This window comes from Hylaeus volcanicus, chromosome 6, assembly GCF_026283585.1.
Source record: "Hylaeus volcanicus isolate JK05 chromosome 6, UHH_iyHylVolc1.0_haploid, whole genome shotgun sequence".
Lineage (NCBI taxonomy): Eukaryota > Metazoa > Arthropoda > Insecta > Hymenoptera > Colletidae > Hylaeus > Hylaeus volcanicus.
In genome coordinates, this window is record NC_071981.1 from 15,771,622 (window position 1) to 15,786,266 (window position 14,645).

Sequence of the window (14,645 nt, forward strand, 5' to 3'; positions counted from 1 at the left end):
AGCATTAGGCGTGAAATAGGTCCTATCCTATTTTCGAACCCGTCCCACTGCACACGCTTGTGGGAAAATCCACGCACCCTTTAAGGCCTTCTTAGAACTGCTCTTTAGAATTCAGACATCGTCGATACAATTTTTCCTAAGACTTTGACTCGACGGTGCATAATGTTTCCGCTTGAGAGTATGATATCCTATAACGAATGTTTTTTCACATTGACTCGGTGTTTTGTATACTATACTTCATGTTCGGATCAGTTGATTTCGCTGTAAGTATCCATTTTAATTTTAAATTCATCGGAACTTCGGGACTTTCAAAATATTGAAGACATTCTCCCACAGTCATTGCTGTTTCAAAGTTTACCATTTAATATTTTCTAAAGGAATAGATAAAGAGCTCGTGAATAAAGATCGTCACCTTCTCGTAGGTTAACTTGCATTATTTTTTAATACAACTTCACGAGAATTCATACAATGTTAGACTCCAATATTTCTCAATGCAAATTTTACAAGATACACTTCAAACTGCACACCTACAAGTATAAATATTGTAACTTACTACACGCCACACTTTTTGCGTTAAAAATTCTAAAAAAATTCCCTTATGCTTTGGGAGTTGAGTCAACTATACTTCTCGAACAAGCAAATATTGCATCGATCGAATCGTCTTTTATTCCTTTTCGTAATTATGGACCTACAGTTCTTATCGATAACTTTCTCAATCTAAAACGAATAGAAGTTTTTAATTCGCGTAACGTGGACGAGCGCGACCGCCCGCGCAATAACCCAATAAACTGCGCCAAACCCAACGCGTGTCTAAACAGCGCGAGCAGCGGGTGTGGGTTTAAAAAGTTCAATTGGAAAGTGCACGTTAATGGATCCGAAACAGCCGTTGGAATGGCACTCGAGATGGCGGATTACGGTCCATTAAAATTAAAGCCGATCAAAAGGCGACTTCTCCGCGCTCGGGGCCATGGCACGCAGAGACGAACGTAACCGCATTCGAACAATAAATTACGAATAAAAACAGCGTGTAGCAATTCGTTTGGAACGTTCATTCGACCGATACGTCTTTATCCGAAGAGCACGAGCCTTCATTCGTTTAACGCGAAGTATGATTTCATTGAGAAGGAGAAAAGAAGGAGAACCGAAGTGAAACGAATGCTCGCATTTCTCCAGCGAAGAATGTTCTTTATTTTAACGACAGTTCTAAGTTTCATTTTTGTTGAACAAATAACTCATCGATAGTTTCTTAGGTCAGAGAATTGAGAGTTCAGTGGAGGACGAGCTTGGCCCTCGGTGACGAGCAAGACACGTGGCACAAAAGTGGACTCTGAAAGAGAAATCAAGAATTGTGACGAGGTAATGGTTTTGGAAAATAACTCTTAGGGCAGAGTTCTCAGGTGACGAATGACGGGGAGATAGCTAAGCATCCAACGATATTTCATGCTCTGTCACTATGCAAAACCTCATTCAAAAGTCAGACTTTCTGACTAGGCAACTTTCTCAGTCAGTTATTCAGTTGTCATGGGCGTCGAAGCAACGATGGAAAAACGAACCATGGAGATCCTCTGTTTAGGACTCGTGGCATGAGACCTTCTTTGAAGACGCCGCCTAAACGCTTTGGAGCGAAACACCAACGATAGTTTGCTGTGGTCCTCGACACCTATTCTTTCCCCTGCTTCTTCTTCGATCATCCCTTTCTTTCGCGATACCCACGAAGACAATGTTCCAAAATTTCATTCGAACAGATATACGATACTTCTGACGTTCTATATAAATCAAAGCAAGTCTACGAAGCAAGTCTGCGAAGCGTGTCAGAAGAGTGTCAGTCGGATGTGCGAGCAAACAGCTCGTCGCGACGAGTCAAGCTCCTTTGTGGGACAAAAATGGGAAGAAGGAAAAAGTGTGGAGAATTAGGTAGAACAAACTGGCGCCGTTATTTACGGCCGTTTGAAACGCGAGAGATTAAAGGAGCCTTATTCAGGCCAGCCGGTGTGTTACGAAACCGACGCGCTTGTATCAACGGTTATGATAGAAATTTATTATTGTGCTTATTATCCTCTGGCTCTCGATAATGAGGAGAATGATCCTAGAGGTTACCTCGACGCGGAATAGGTTCGTTGCTGGCTACGATTGGGACAATTGACGCGTTCCTATTTACGTCCATTTGTATTGGAGTATGTGTTAACTAACGTGGTTTTTCTAAGTTGTTAAATAAGGTGCGAAGACTATGAGTTCAATGGGTATTGTCACGATTCGACGATGATACTCGTTAAGACTAAAGATGGAATCGGTGAACGTCCGTCGAGACAATTAGCGTGCTTCTATTCAGGTCTATTCGTACTAGATCATCTATTAAGTAACGTGGTTTTTGTTAATAGATTGATAAGGTGCAAAGACTGTAGGTTGGATGGACAGCTTCACCACAGATCTTTGAGATCACGAGGGGCCAGGGCTATCGACCTTTCAGAAGCTTCGAGTATATCAAAGGGAAAAAATTCATGCAATATTTCTTGTGTAAAGAGGAATATTACTGCCCGGTCGTCCTGGATCTGGTGGTTGGAGTCATTAGTAAGGCTTAGCTAGTGGATTCCAGATTCTGGTTTCGGACGTGACGCTATTAATCATTTGAACGGTTCGCGGAAACTAATTATGTTTTGCGAATAGCATTTGCAAATAGTTGTCGAAATTATAAATTCAGAATTCAACCAATATGTTTACCCATTCTTCGTATTATTTTTAGTGCAGTGAACTTTTTCGTATAATCGGTTAATTTTTATATACAGGCAGTCCCATAAATATTTGCACCCTCTATGTTAATTTAATTTTGTTTAAATTAAATGGTACGTTTGATGTTTCCAAGGGTATGTTTATATCAATATGTTGATGTATATATTAATAGATGCATGTATAAGCTTGTGTATATACATGAAAAATTCATTTGGTAATATCAAAACTATTACTTGATTTAGTCAAACTTCTTCGATAAACATAGAGTGCACGAATATTTATGGGATTGACTGTAAGCTTGAATTGGAAACTTCCTGAAAACAGTCTCATGGGTTTGAAACATCGAAGAATAGTCGTTTTTTTTATTGCTCCACTGATTTACAGACTAAAGGACCAAAGATCAAGGATCGAAATCCTACGATAAATCCTAATGATAGAATATTTCTGCATTTTTTACATCGAATTTCAGCAATGATGGCGTCAAGAAACGTGTGGAATCTCGTTTTCCTCGGATGTTTAAAAATTGTTAGGATGATTAACCTAAGAAGAGCAGTATGTATCATGTCATCGAGGATTTCGAAATTTTCATCGCGATCTAATATAAAAAGAAGGGGGTCGCGTTTGCAGGCGTGTAAATATGTCGGCGCGTTGTCGGCGCCGAGGCGCGTAAGTGGAAGTACTTAGAGGGCTGCCCATAGCAGCTGACGTTAATTACGAGTTACTCGGTGTGAATGGCCGCCTTGTTCCGAGGTGGCACACCACGTTCTCTTCCCATTCTTTCTTCTTCATGGTGGTACACGAGAGCAGTGCGCGTGGCACAACACCACGATGCCGCCATGCGTCTGAATAAAAAAAAAAATTGCGTTTCCGCCTTCTGATAACGCCGCGACCTCGTTTACATACGCTATCAGCGGAATCGGGAATCTATGGGCGAGAAGAAACGTTCAGGGTAACGTGCCAGTCACGGATAAGGTTCAATAAAATTACATTTCGTGTTGTTTTCTATAGTTGAAGACTTTCATGAAAATAGCAATGTGCGAAGTTAGGGGTAGAGGACACGTTTACGAAGTTTCATTCGAAATGAAAATTGTTTATCTGAGCTAATGGTTGTTAATTGTACTTAAAAGTTCCTATAATTTATTTATCCCTGGAATTGTAATGGTTAGATCTTTTATACGTTCGTAAAGTACTCGAGCGAAGAAGCGTGTAAGGGGAAGTCTTTAGAAGAAGTTATACGAGCTACCTTATTCAAAATGGTCGCTAGGGATTAAGAATGTAAGTAGTCTAACAGCTTCTCCCAGTTGGGATAAAACGTTCCGATCCTCTTCAAACAGTATTAGAATAATCGCGTTATCGGATTACATTTACATCTACTTGTGCGCTTAATGCGCTCATCTGTTTAAGTAGCTATGCGTCATAATAGAACAACTTTGAAGATCGGATACACGTAAGCAATAGTCATTCGGACATCCCTATCGATTTGATTATCATATTTGAGATCGAAGGATGCCTTGGCGAGGAATGAGAAAAACACTGACAATATTCACGCTTCTCGATAATATTAATGGCAACGCGGATAACCATTTGGTAACGTCTCTTGGAATGTCATTCACCTAGTTATTAATTGCTCAGCTGGGCGATTAAAAACAGTGGTTGGTGATTAATGATCCGTGACACGGGCACGCGTAACCCAAATAGATGACATCTACGAGACGCATAGCAGCATCGATGCGTTCTGAGTCCTTGCATGAAGATACAGTTGGACTAAAGTTAATAGATCGCTTAAGGTCACTCAGAGTCCCCTTTGTCGTTTTCAGAATACTCATTATCTACTACTCACCTCAAAAACCTCGGTTATTGCAGGAACTTCCAGCCCCAACTCACCTGCAATAATCAAGGTTCTACAGTATCATTATCTAGTATTCACGTCGAATACTTTGGTTACCTCAAAAACCTCGGTTATTGCAGGAATTTCCAGCTCCAACTCACCTGCAATAATCGAGGTTCTACAGTATCTCCTAAAAGGGCCCCGCGAATAGGTTCCAAGCATTGAGACAGTTATAAACCACCAACAATATCACTCCAGCATTAAATAACATTCCAAAAGGATAACTGTTCCCTTAGCTTGTTTCCTGATTTCTTCAAGAACAAGACTACAATGTGTGCGCGTAATTTTGCAGGCCGAACGTGTGCAGGTCAAGGTACAAAAATTACTGTTGCCCAGGCTGGACGAAGAAACCCGAGACCGGGTACTGCGTAATTCGTAAGTACGAGCTGCGCCCATATCAAACCTCAATTATGATTCCCCGTGAGTGTATCCTCCCGTAATGGGACGTGATCTCATAAGCGCCCGGCTGCCTGTGCTCTCGAAGCGAGTGCATTCAATTTTAGCGTTGATCGCTCCTCGGAAGAGGAGCAATAGCGATCGACTGCGCTTTTACACGACGATAATAATCGCGCAATTGAGCAACGAACAAACTGGGCGTTCATGCGACATGAGCGATCGGCTACCCGCACGAAATTGCTTTAATGGACTGTTACATGCTTCCTGTTGATCGCATTGTCTTCTCTGCTCCGTAATTCGGTTGCGTACCGACGCGAAGTGGTCACGAACGACGCTCTTTGTAAAGGAGCCTTCGAGAACACGCTCGAGAGGAGCTCCTTTTAATTCAACACAATTGCTAATGTTTCATTTCGTGCGAAAGTACGTATTATAGTTAAACGTGAAAGATTACGCTTCAGAATTCAGCTGACAGGCGTATTTTGTTATTAAAAAAAATGAAATCCTGAAGTCTCTTTTGGAAAACTCTTCGCTAGTCTGATTAGGGAAGCGCACGAGACGAGACGGAATCGAGATTTATCTCGTCTCGTGCGCATCACTAATCTGTTAATTAATGTGCTGATACTTGAAACGGGCGTAACTAGCAAACCGTTGCAAGTACAAGAATTTTTCCCAATTGTAAAGTATTCCACTTTGTGATAGAAATAAAAAGTTGTTGCTTTAGTTTTTTGATATCTCGATTAGTTACGAAGATATCGTGGGTTGAAGGAAAGGAATGCGTAACTTTTTTTAGCCGTGTGCTCAAGACGATGCGGCTCATTGGGCAGATGCATTAGGCCAAATATTTGTTTGTGCGAGGGTGGTAGCGTGGCCTCATCTTGTGGCAGCAGTCAAACCAAAGGTGAATATAGTTTCGTTTTCTTTGTATTCTCGATGGAGAAGAGCGACTATAAAATTGATTGCCCTACATATTATTCTCTTTCAGTAACTTCCACGAACGAAAATGGCAACGCACTGGATAGGGTGGAATCTGGAAGATGCAGGGTGCCTTGCAAACATGGCAACTGCGTGGATGGCAAGTGCCAGTGTCGCAATGGATATCAGGGAGAATTCTGCAGTGAACGTGAGCTAACAAAAATTCTTTTATCAATCGAGCCCTTTAGGGTAGCAAAGACGACCCGAACAAAGACATGTTTGGAGAGGAACGCGTTTTAATTTCCACAGCAAATGTTCTAGAGCTTCACAAATATTCTTCCACCTGAATTTATATACTTCTACTCATATTTCACAGTTCTTTTACATATTAGGACCCATGACTCCTACTAAACAATCGTTAAGTTAATGTTTACAATACTGTGTTCATCCTTGCTACCCCCGAACGACGACCCGATAGTTTTACCAACCAGCTTTGTTCCTCATTGACTGATTTAACGAAACAGCTATCTGCCGAGAGCCTTGCTTGAATCAAGGAAGATGCGTCGGTCCAGATCGCTGTGCCTGCATCTACGGATACACTGGAAGACATTGCGAATCAGATTACAGGTAACGATTAAATCTCGTCCAAATATTTCAAGTTTACTTAGGCCCGTGTCTTCGCTGATTTCCACAGAACTGGCCCGTGCTACACCAAAGTGAGAAACGGGCAATGTTTGGCGAACCTTCAGGGTGTCGTTTGCACGAGGCAATTGTGCTGCGCCACCGTAGGCAAGGGCTGGGGCCACCCTTGCGAGAGGTGTCCTGCCAGACTGGACTGCGAGTTGGGACACTTGAAGACCAATCAAGGTCAATGCGTTGGTAAGCAATCATGGTTAAAGATTTTGGTCAACGAAGTTCACTTCCACCACTACGAATTAACCCAGACCACTTTTGCAATTTCTTCGTGTGGCTTTGCATGTTCTTGATGTGTAGCGATATCTTTCTTTCTGCTACTCAAATAAAGAGCTAATCTCTCGCTAAGTTCTAAGCTAAGCCTTTTTATAATGAAACAATAATCGATGCTTTACACTAATTTTGAACCCGAGTAAGGATCTTATACAACTCGAGTTTCATTTTTCTTTGCAATCGTGCGCCCCAAAAAGTTAAACTCGATCAAAAAATTAGTTTACTAGGTCGAGTTTACTATTAGAACTAGGTCGAGTAATTTTAACACTCGAACGAATCGTCTAGATATCAACGAGTGCGAGGCGATACCAGGCCTGTGCGAGGGTGGAAAATGCGTGAACTCACCTGGCTCGTTCACCTGCGAGTGTCCAGAGGGCCAGGCCAGGGATCCCGAGACGAACGCTTGCAAAGACAGAGACGAGTGCCAAGAAGAAGGCATCTGTGTCGACGGGAGGTGCATAAACACAAACGGTGGCTACTACTGCTTGTGCAATCCAGGATTCATCCAAAGCCAGGATCGACGATTCTGCATCGGTGAGAACGTTGATCTTGTTTTCATTTTCTGTAAACGAAAGAAATAGTTGGAAAATATTAATTTTAAAATACAATAATGTATCTGTATAATGTACATGGTTATTGCGTGGATGTCACTGGTGCTTTTGTTAATAAAATTATAGATGGAAGGCAAGGGCTGTGCTACACGTCGGTGAACAGAAACGGTCAATGCAAAAATCGATTGGCAATGAGGTTGAGCAAGAAAGACTGTTGTTGCGGTAAGAACATGGGTCGAGGCTGGGGTGACGAGTGCTTCATTTGCCCCAATCCCGGAAGTGGTACGTACAACGTCAGCAATTGTAGTAAAAAAAAATGTCGATTACGTTCGAAAATAAATCAATAGCGAGTGATGTCATTCTAAGTTAATATTAGAATAACATGCACTGACCAATTCACCTTTTGATACCGGAGTCTGTGAGGGCCTGATTAAAAGTTACACGAAAAGGTTTAAAGCAAAATCGAGATAAATATGATTTCGATTACAAAATCTTCGCAATCTATTTATTTTTCAATAATATACAGTCCAGAGCTTTCGGGATCTCCAAGAAGATGAACTTATATCGCTGTCACGACGAACCATTCGTACCTACTTGATTTCATTTCGCGCCATTTGCAATGAACGTCAAAGAACTTTGTACTAAAACCGAGTGTCCCAAATGATAAGCGTGGACAATGGTGACAGGAATTGTGAGTAACAGGATCCGTGTTATTACTCAATTATAGACGATTACAACAGGCTGTGTTTGCAACAACTGCAGCCGATCACCGCGATAAACGAGTGCGTGCTGCGTCCGGACATTTGCGGAAACGGGAAGTGCATCGACACGAAGGACGGATACGAGTGCGAGTGTTATCCAGGATTCACCAAGAAGGCTGGGAGATGCGAGGACATCGACGAGTGCCAATTGGACTACTGCCAGGGTGGCTCCTGTCGAAATTACGAGGGGAGTTTCGCCTGCAACTGCCCGCCAGGATTCGTCGTCTCTGGAGAGGGCAAATACTGCACTGGTAATTTTGAAAACATATTTGGAGTACAGTAAAGTCTCCAGAAATGCACTTTCTCTACGATAAATGGGCAGAAACCATCCCCACCACTGGGGAGTATACTCCTTGAGGGGTGAAGGAGTTCGATCGCCGAGTAGTGTAACTTTAATAAATAATTTAATAATAAAATTTTTTTATTATTAACTTTTTTGTTGTAAAACTTTTGCCATCATATTTCTGAAATTATTCCGATTAAACGTTCGATGTCTTTAGAAGTTTGTAAGGGGTTGTGATTAAATTGCAGACCACGACGAGTGTCAAGACACAGGCATGTGCAACAATGGCCACTGCATCAACATGAATGGGTCCTTCAAGTGCAAGTGCAACGACGGCTACGCGTTGTCTCCTACAAAGAATACCTGCATTGGTAAGAACGTTCGAGCTCGTAATAATAATATAAATATAATCAAGAACACAAATAAAATAAACGTATTTCGATAAATGAAATAAAAGGAAGAATTTCTAATTTCGGATTTCTAATTCACTACGAACGATAGACTGCGATGATTAAATTTTCATTCAAATGAACGATTGAAAATACTAACGATGATGAACGAATGAACTTGTTGGTCTCAGATATCAACGAATGCGCCGACAATCCAAGGATATGCCTGAACGGCAGATGCGAGAATACGCCTGGATCGTACCACTGCATTTGTCAATCAGGATTCACAGCCTCGCGGGACAACACGTTTTGCGTGGACATGGACGAATGTTCCACGAGTGGAATGTGCGAGAACGGGAAGTGCGTGAACATGGAGGGCTCGTTCAAGTGCGTCTGCGATTCTGGGTTCCGGATTGGACCTGATCAGAGTCATTGCATAGGTAGGTATTCCGAAGTACGGTTTCTTTCGAGTTTCTGTCAATACCCGAAATTTAGCGTAAATATTGCCATGACACTTAAAGAACTAGATCATTTCGATTCCATAGTAAGATTCGAGACCAATTAAGATTCGACACCTCGGGGATAAATGTCATTGTTACATTCTTCAAGGTTCCGATACGTGTGAAATAATGTTTTACCACTGTTTAGATATCGACGAGTGCCTAAGCGGACCGTGTCAAAATGGCCGTTGCATCAACACAGCAGGTAGCTTCCGGTGCGAGTGTCATCCCGGATTCAATTTAGGACAAGACGGAAGGTCTTGCTTAGGTCAGCCTCGATTCTGTCTTTAACCAAAACCAATCTTTGTATCGTAACAGCTCGACATAGAATATTAAAAATGTCGCGTAAGATACGAAAATCAAGTAATCCAAGTTTGAACATTTCGACTCGTTTTAGACACGAGAAGGGACTTGTGCTACTCGCAGTACAGGGACGGACAGTGCTCGAATCCGACGTCAACAGCAGTAACGAAATCAAGTTGTTGTTGTTGCACCGTGATTCTGGGGCAACCTATGGGTTGGGGCAGTACCTGTCAAGCTTGTCCACTTCCTGGAACGAGTGAATTCGAGGCGTTGTGTCCTCATGGTGCTGGAATGACCTACAATGGAGATGGTAATCGAGAAAGAAATTTTGACTATTAAGTCCCATTGATGCAGTAAGCACCATGCGGTTCTTGAAATCAATACGGAGGGTCTCGCTTGGGATCTAGGCCCAACGAAGGAAAATGGGAAGAATCCCAATATTCTGTATACAACCAATTCCATAAATATTCGTACTTTCTATGTCTATTGACAAAATTTGCCGAAATTAAATAACAGCTTTGATATCTATATATTTATAATGAAACATTTATTTGGAAACATCAAAGCCATTATTTAATTAAGATAAATACATTTTTTCAACAGACAGGATTCTATGCCTCAGTGAACGTATGTGGCTGCTGTTGGCCAGATTACAATTGGAAAACATTATTTTCGCTGAAATAAATTGTCCTTTATTCTCTAGTTACAGCCTTTGATTTATAATCAACCCTAATTTAATACACATAGAATTTAAATAGAAAACAGCCGTACCGAAAGGGTTACATGTTTCTACCAAGAATAATACAAAAAGCATTATATCTATTAAATCGTCTTCCGCCAAAACAGATATAAACGAGTGCGCGCAGAATCCCAACATTTGCGTAAACGGCGGCTGCGAAAACCTTATGGGAACCTATCGATGCATCTGTGACAGCGGGTACGAAGTGGACGCCACTGGAAAAATCTGCACCGACATAAACGAATGCGAACTGGAGGATTCGTTGTGCAGCAGGGGTCAATGCCGAAATACACCTGGTAGCTTCCAGGCAAGTAAATACCTTAAGAAGTCTGGATTTAATATTACAAGGGTACCGTAAGTCATGAGCTCAACCTACTATTGTTAGCTAAGAATTTTTTTGAAACAGTGCATCTGTCCAAGTGGCACGAGGTTCAATACAGAGGATCACATGTGCGAGGACATCGACGAATGCGACGAACTCGGTCCAGACGTCTGCTTAAACGGAATCTGCTTGAACACTGAGGGCTCCTACGAATGCGAATGCTCACCTGGATACATCCTCGATCACACAGGCCATATTTGCATGGGTACGAACCACTAGCGAAAGGTTAATCAATAGTTAACTTATCTTTTCGCGTCTTATTTTAATGAAATTTGTTTAGACAACAGGAAAGGCTCCTGTTGGACCAAAATGATAGATGGTCGGTGCGAGTACAATTTGCCAAGGCTGGCTCTGAAATCGGAGTGCTGTTGCTCCGTGGGGGTTGCTTGGGGTAGTCCTTGCGAGATTTGCGATCAATCTCTCTGCGAGTGCTCGAAGGGCTACGCGAAATCTGGGGCGAAGGATTGCGTGGATGTAAACGAATGCGAGCTGAACACTGGCATATGCAAGGGTGGCGGTACCTGTGTCAACACCGATGGATCTTATCGATGCGAGTGTCCCCCTGGCTTGACTTTAGACGCATCGCGTGAGTTTCGTTCTAATATTTAATTTATAAAGAACACGGTTTCTGTATATCCTGAAGATCAAAAGAATAGTCTGCTTGATCTCATTGAATATTGCACGAATTTCCTTCGAAATTATTAGTAATCAAAGAGACTTGATAAATTTATTATTTTTATAAATATTGTTCCATCATGATTCTATCAATTTTCTTCAGATTTCGCTGGAAGGCCTACGAAGTATTTCCTTCGAAACTGTCAACAACTAAAGAGACTCGATAAATGTATTATTTTTGTAAATATTGTTCCATCATGATTCTATCAATTTTCGTCAGATTCCACGTGCATAGACACGAGGCAGGAGACGTGTTTCATGGAGTACCGTCACGGGCAGTGCTCGAATCCCATCGAAGGACAGTTTTCCAAGAGCCTCTGCTGCTGCTCGGTTGGTCGGGCGTGGGGTAGCGAACGATGCGAGTCCTGTCCGAAGCCAGGCAGCCACGCACACACGGAATTGTGTCCAAGAGGGGATGGTTTCACCGACAAACTCGATATCAATGAATGCGTCGAGTTCCCTGGGATGTGCCTGAACGGAAGGTGCAAGAATACCGTCGGCAGTTACAGTTGCAAGTGCAACCAGGGCTTTGCGTTGGACGAACATGGAATCAAGTGCAACGGTGAGCCGTCGAAAGTTTTCACTGTGATTTTCAAAATAAAAATTGCAACAACCCTCGATTTATCCGATTTTTCATATATCTTTACGAACCTGTCAAACTTCAATCGAGAACGACTAATAGATACGTTTATTCGTGTGCAGATATCGACGAGTGCGAGATCATGCATGGAGTGTGTGGAAATGGCACCTGCAGGAATACACCTGGGAATTTCCAGTGCGAGTGCAGTCCCGGCTATCGCAGCAGCGATATAATGAAGATTTGTATGGGTGAGTGACGAGATTCGGATGAAAATATAAATTTTACGACACGACAATGTTCACCTTTCGACGAGTGTAATAATAGTGTAAATACCCACGCGATAATTAACGAGGTATAATCCGTGGATGACACTTTCAGACATAAACGAGTGCGAGGAGACTCCAGGATTATGCCTAGGAGGTACCTGTCTGAATACAGAGGGCAGCTTCAAGTGTCAGTGTCCACCTGGCCACGAGCTGGGCCCTGACAAACAGTCCTGCAAGGACATCGACGAGTGTTCGAGGACTAGTGGGATTTGCTCGAATGGCGTCTGCGAGAACATGATGGGCACGTATCAGTGCATATGCGACGATGGTTACCAGCAAACTGGATTGAAGTCCCACTGCGAAGACATAAACGAATGCGCGGCTGCGAACGGAGGCTGCGAGGACATCTGCTTGAACACGCCTGGCAGTTTCTCTTGCTCCTGCAGGTGAAGCTTTACGGATATTGTTAAATGTGTTAAACGATCGTTGACGAAGATTGTTCGTTTCTTTTTGAGTTTCATAATTCATTGAACATTGTTTGTTGCCACCGATACCGTGGAAAATATGAAAAATAATTTTCCATCTTTTTTACCATCAGCACTGGCTATGCCTTGAACCTCGACGGTCGATCCTGCGTAGACGTCGACGAGTGCAAAGAAAATCCACGGATTTGCAACGGTGGTAAATGCAGCAATATCCCTGGTGGATACATATGCACCTGCACCGATGGTCTGCTGGCTGGGAGGGATGGTGCATCCTGCATAGGTAAACGCAGCACGATGCAATTGTACTTTAGAAATTATAAATGTGTAACACAGCAGTATATTCATGAATTTTTATGCCTCGCGGAAAAAGGCCAGTGAGTACTATCGACATTAATACGAGTTTCTTTTTTTAAATAATTATTAATTCTAATACAAGTCCTCGGTGAAACAAGGAAAAATATAATTAATACGAACAATGTTTACCAAGGAAGTAAAGAACTGACAATTTCGGACATTCTACTGCACTTCTATGTTTTATAATCAGCACTTTTAATATTTTAACGAATCTTTATGTCAGACGTGGACGAATGCACAACGCAACCCAACATTTGTGGTTACGGCGAGTGCTACAACACAGTCGGGTCGTTCAACTGTCGCTGCGAGGAAGGATACTCCGTGAAACCGGAACAAGGTCCTGGTTGCACCGACGACGACGAGTGTCTCCTGAACGCGTACTCCTGCAGCGAGTTCGCGGAGTGCCAGAACACTCAAGGCTCGTACGAGTGCACCTGCCACGAGGGCTTTATAGGCAACGGGGTCGAGTGCAGAGACGTCAACGAGTGTTTAACGAACAATGGAGGCTGCGACTCCAACGCTCAGTGCATCAACATGGAGGGATCCTTCAAGGTGCGAATATCACTGTTGAACAAATTAAAAAATGTTGTACGTTTTGCGATACCCATTTGGTGATTCTTAAGCCAAAGTGCCTTATCATCCTCAGTTTTCGAAAAACACGAGGTTTCGTAAATATATTTATTCCTTGCACTTCAACTTGCAGCTTCGTTCGATTACAATTCTTCATGACACTCCTCGACGAATCAAATTCGACAAGATCACCTGTATTCGAAAGACGATTTCTATTTGTTTCAGTGCGTCTGCGACGCTGGCTTCAGAGGCGACGGCTACGATTGCAAGGACATCGACGAGTGCGCGAACGACAACACCCTCTGCGAAAATGGCCACTGCCTCAACTACCCTGGCTCGTTCCGCTGCGAATGCGAGATGGGCTTCATGCACCCGGACGAAAACAACGACCAGACCTGCGTGGACATCAACGAGTGCGAAATGTTCAACAACTTGTGCGTGTTTGGCCGGTGCGAGAACATATTCGGCATGTTCCGTTGCGAGTGCAACGATGGCTACAAGCTGGACGGGTCTGGAGGGAATTGCACGGATATCGACGAGTGCGAGAATCCCCAATCCTGTCAGTATGGCACTTGCATAAACACTCAGGGCAAGTACGTGTGCAAGTGTCCGCCTAACTACGACCTGGTCGAGGCTGGGAATGCTTGCGTGGGTGAGTAGCCTTTCGGAATATCGGATTCTTCTGGGTCTGAGTGGCGTTACAGATACCTAGGTTCAAAATTCTCCCTTTGAACGAAGAAATATTTGCAAAGCAGACTAGACTGTTCTAATCTTCGGTTACCATGTATTGGGTTGTCCGGAAAGTCCATGTCGATTTTTGGTAGGTGGTACAGGTCTGAATATATCGAAGTGGTTGAAAACAAATAACATGCATACATCCCTTAAAAGGTGGAAACGTTATGGAACAAAATGGCACCT

At 42.8% G+C, this 14,645-nt stretch overlaps 1 protein-coding gene across 1 annotated transcript in view; it reads left to right on the forward strand.

Moving 5' to 3' along the window:
* Nucleotides 1–14,645, forward strand: part of LOC128878421 (fibrillin-2-like) — a 35,789-nt gene that overhangs the window by 11,574 nt on the left and 9,570 nt on the right. Inside the window, exons 4-24 of the mRNA XM_054126618.1 lie at nucleotides 4,908–4,990; nucleotides 5,802–5,909; nucleotides 5,994–6,131; nucleotides 6,448–6,550; nucleotides 6,618–6,802; nucleotides 7,175–7,423; nucleotides 7,567–7,722; nucleotides 8,168–8,452; nucleotides 8,733–8,855; nucleotides 9,065–9,313; nucleotides 9,522–9,641; nucleotides 9,771–9,986; nucleotides 10,523–10,722; nucleotides 10,822–11,002; nucleotides 11,078–11,383; nucleotides 11,693–12,034; nucleotides 12,175–12,300; nucleotides 12,431–12,764; nucleotides 12,917–13,083; nucleotides 13,381–13,709; nucleotides 13,953–14,379. Coding sequence (XP_053982593.1) covers nucleotides 4,908–4,990; nucleotides 5,802–5,909; nucleotides 5,994–6,131; nucleotides 6,448–6,550; nucleotides 6,618–6,802; nucleotides 7,175–7,423; nucleotides 7,567–7,722; nucleotides 8,168–8,452; nucleotides 8,733–8,855; nucleotides 9,065–9,313; nucleotides 9,522–9,641; nucleotides 9,771–9,986; nucleotides 10,523–10,722; nucleotides 10,822–11,002; nucleotides 11,078–11,383; nucleotides 11,693–12,034; nucleotides 12,175–12,300; nucleotides 12,431–12,764; nucleotides 12,917–13,083; nucleotides 13,381–13,709; nucleotides 13,953–14,379 — 4,427 coding nt within the window. The remainder of the gene's footprint in view (nucleotides 1–4,907; nucleotides 4,991–5,801; nucleotides 5,910–5,993; nucleotides 6,132–6,447; nucleotides 6,551–6,617; nucleotides 6,803–7,174; nucleotides 7,424–7,566; nucleotides 7,723–8,167; nucleotides 8,453–8,732; nucleotides 8,856–9,064; nucleotides 9,314–9,521; nucleotides 9,642–9,770; nucleotides 9,987–10,522; nucleotides 10,723–10,821; nucleotides 11,003–11,077; nucleotides 11,384–11,692; nucleotides 12,035–12,174; nucleotides 12,301–12,430; nucleotides 12,765–12,916; nucleotides 13,084–13,380; nucleotides 13,710–13,952; nucleotides 14,380–14,645) is intronic.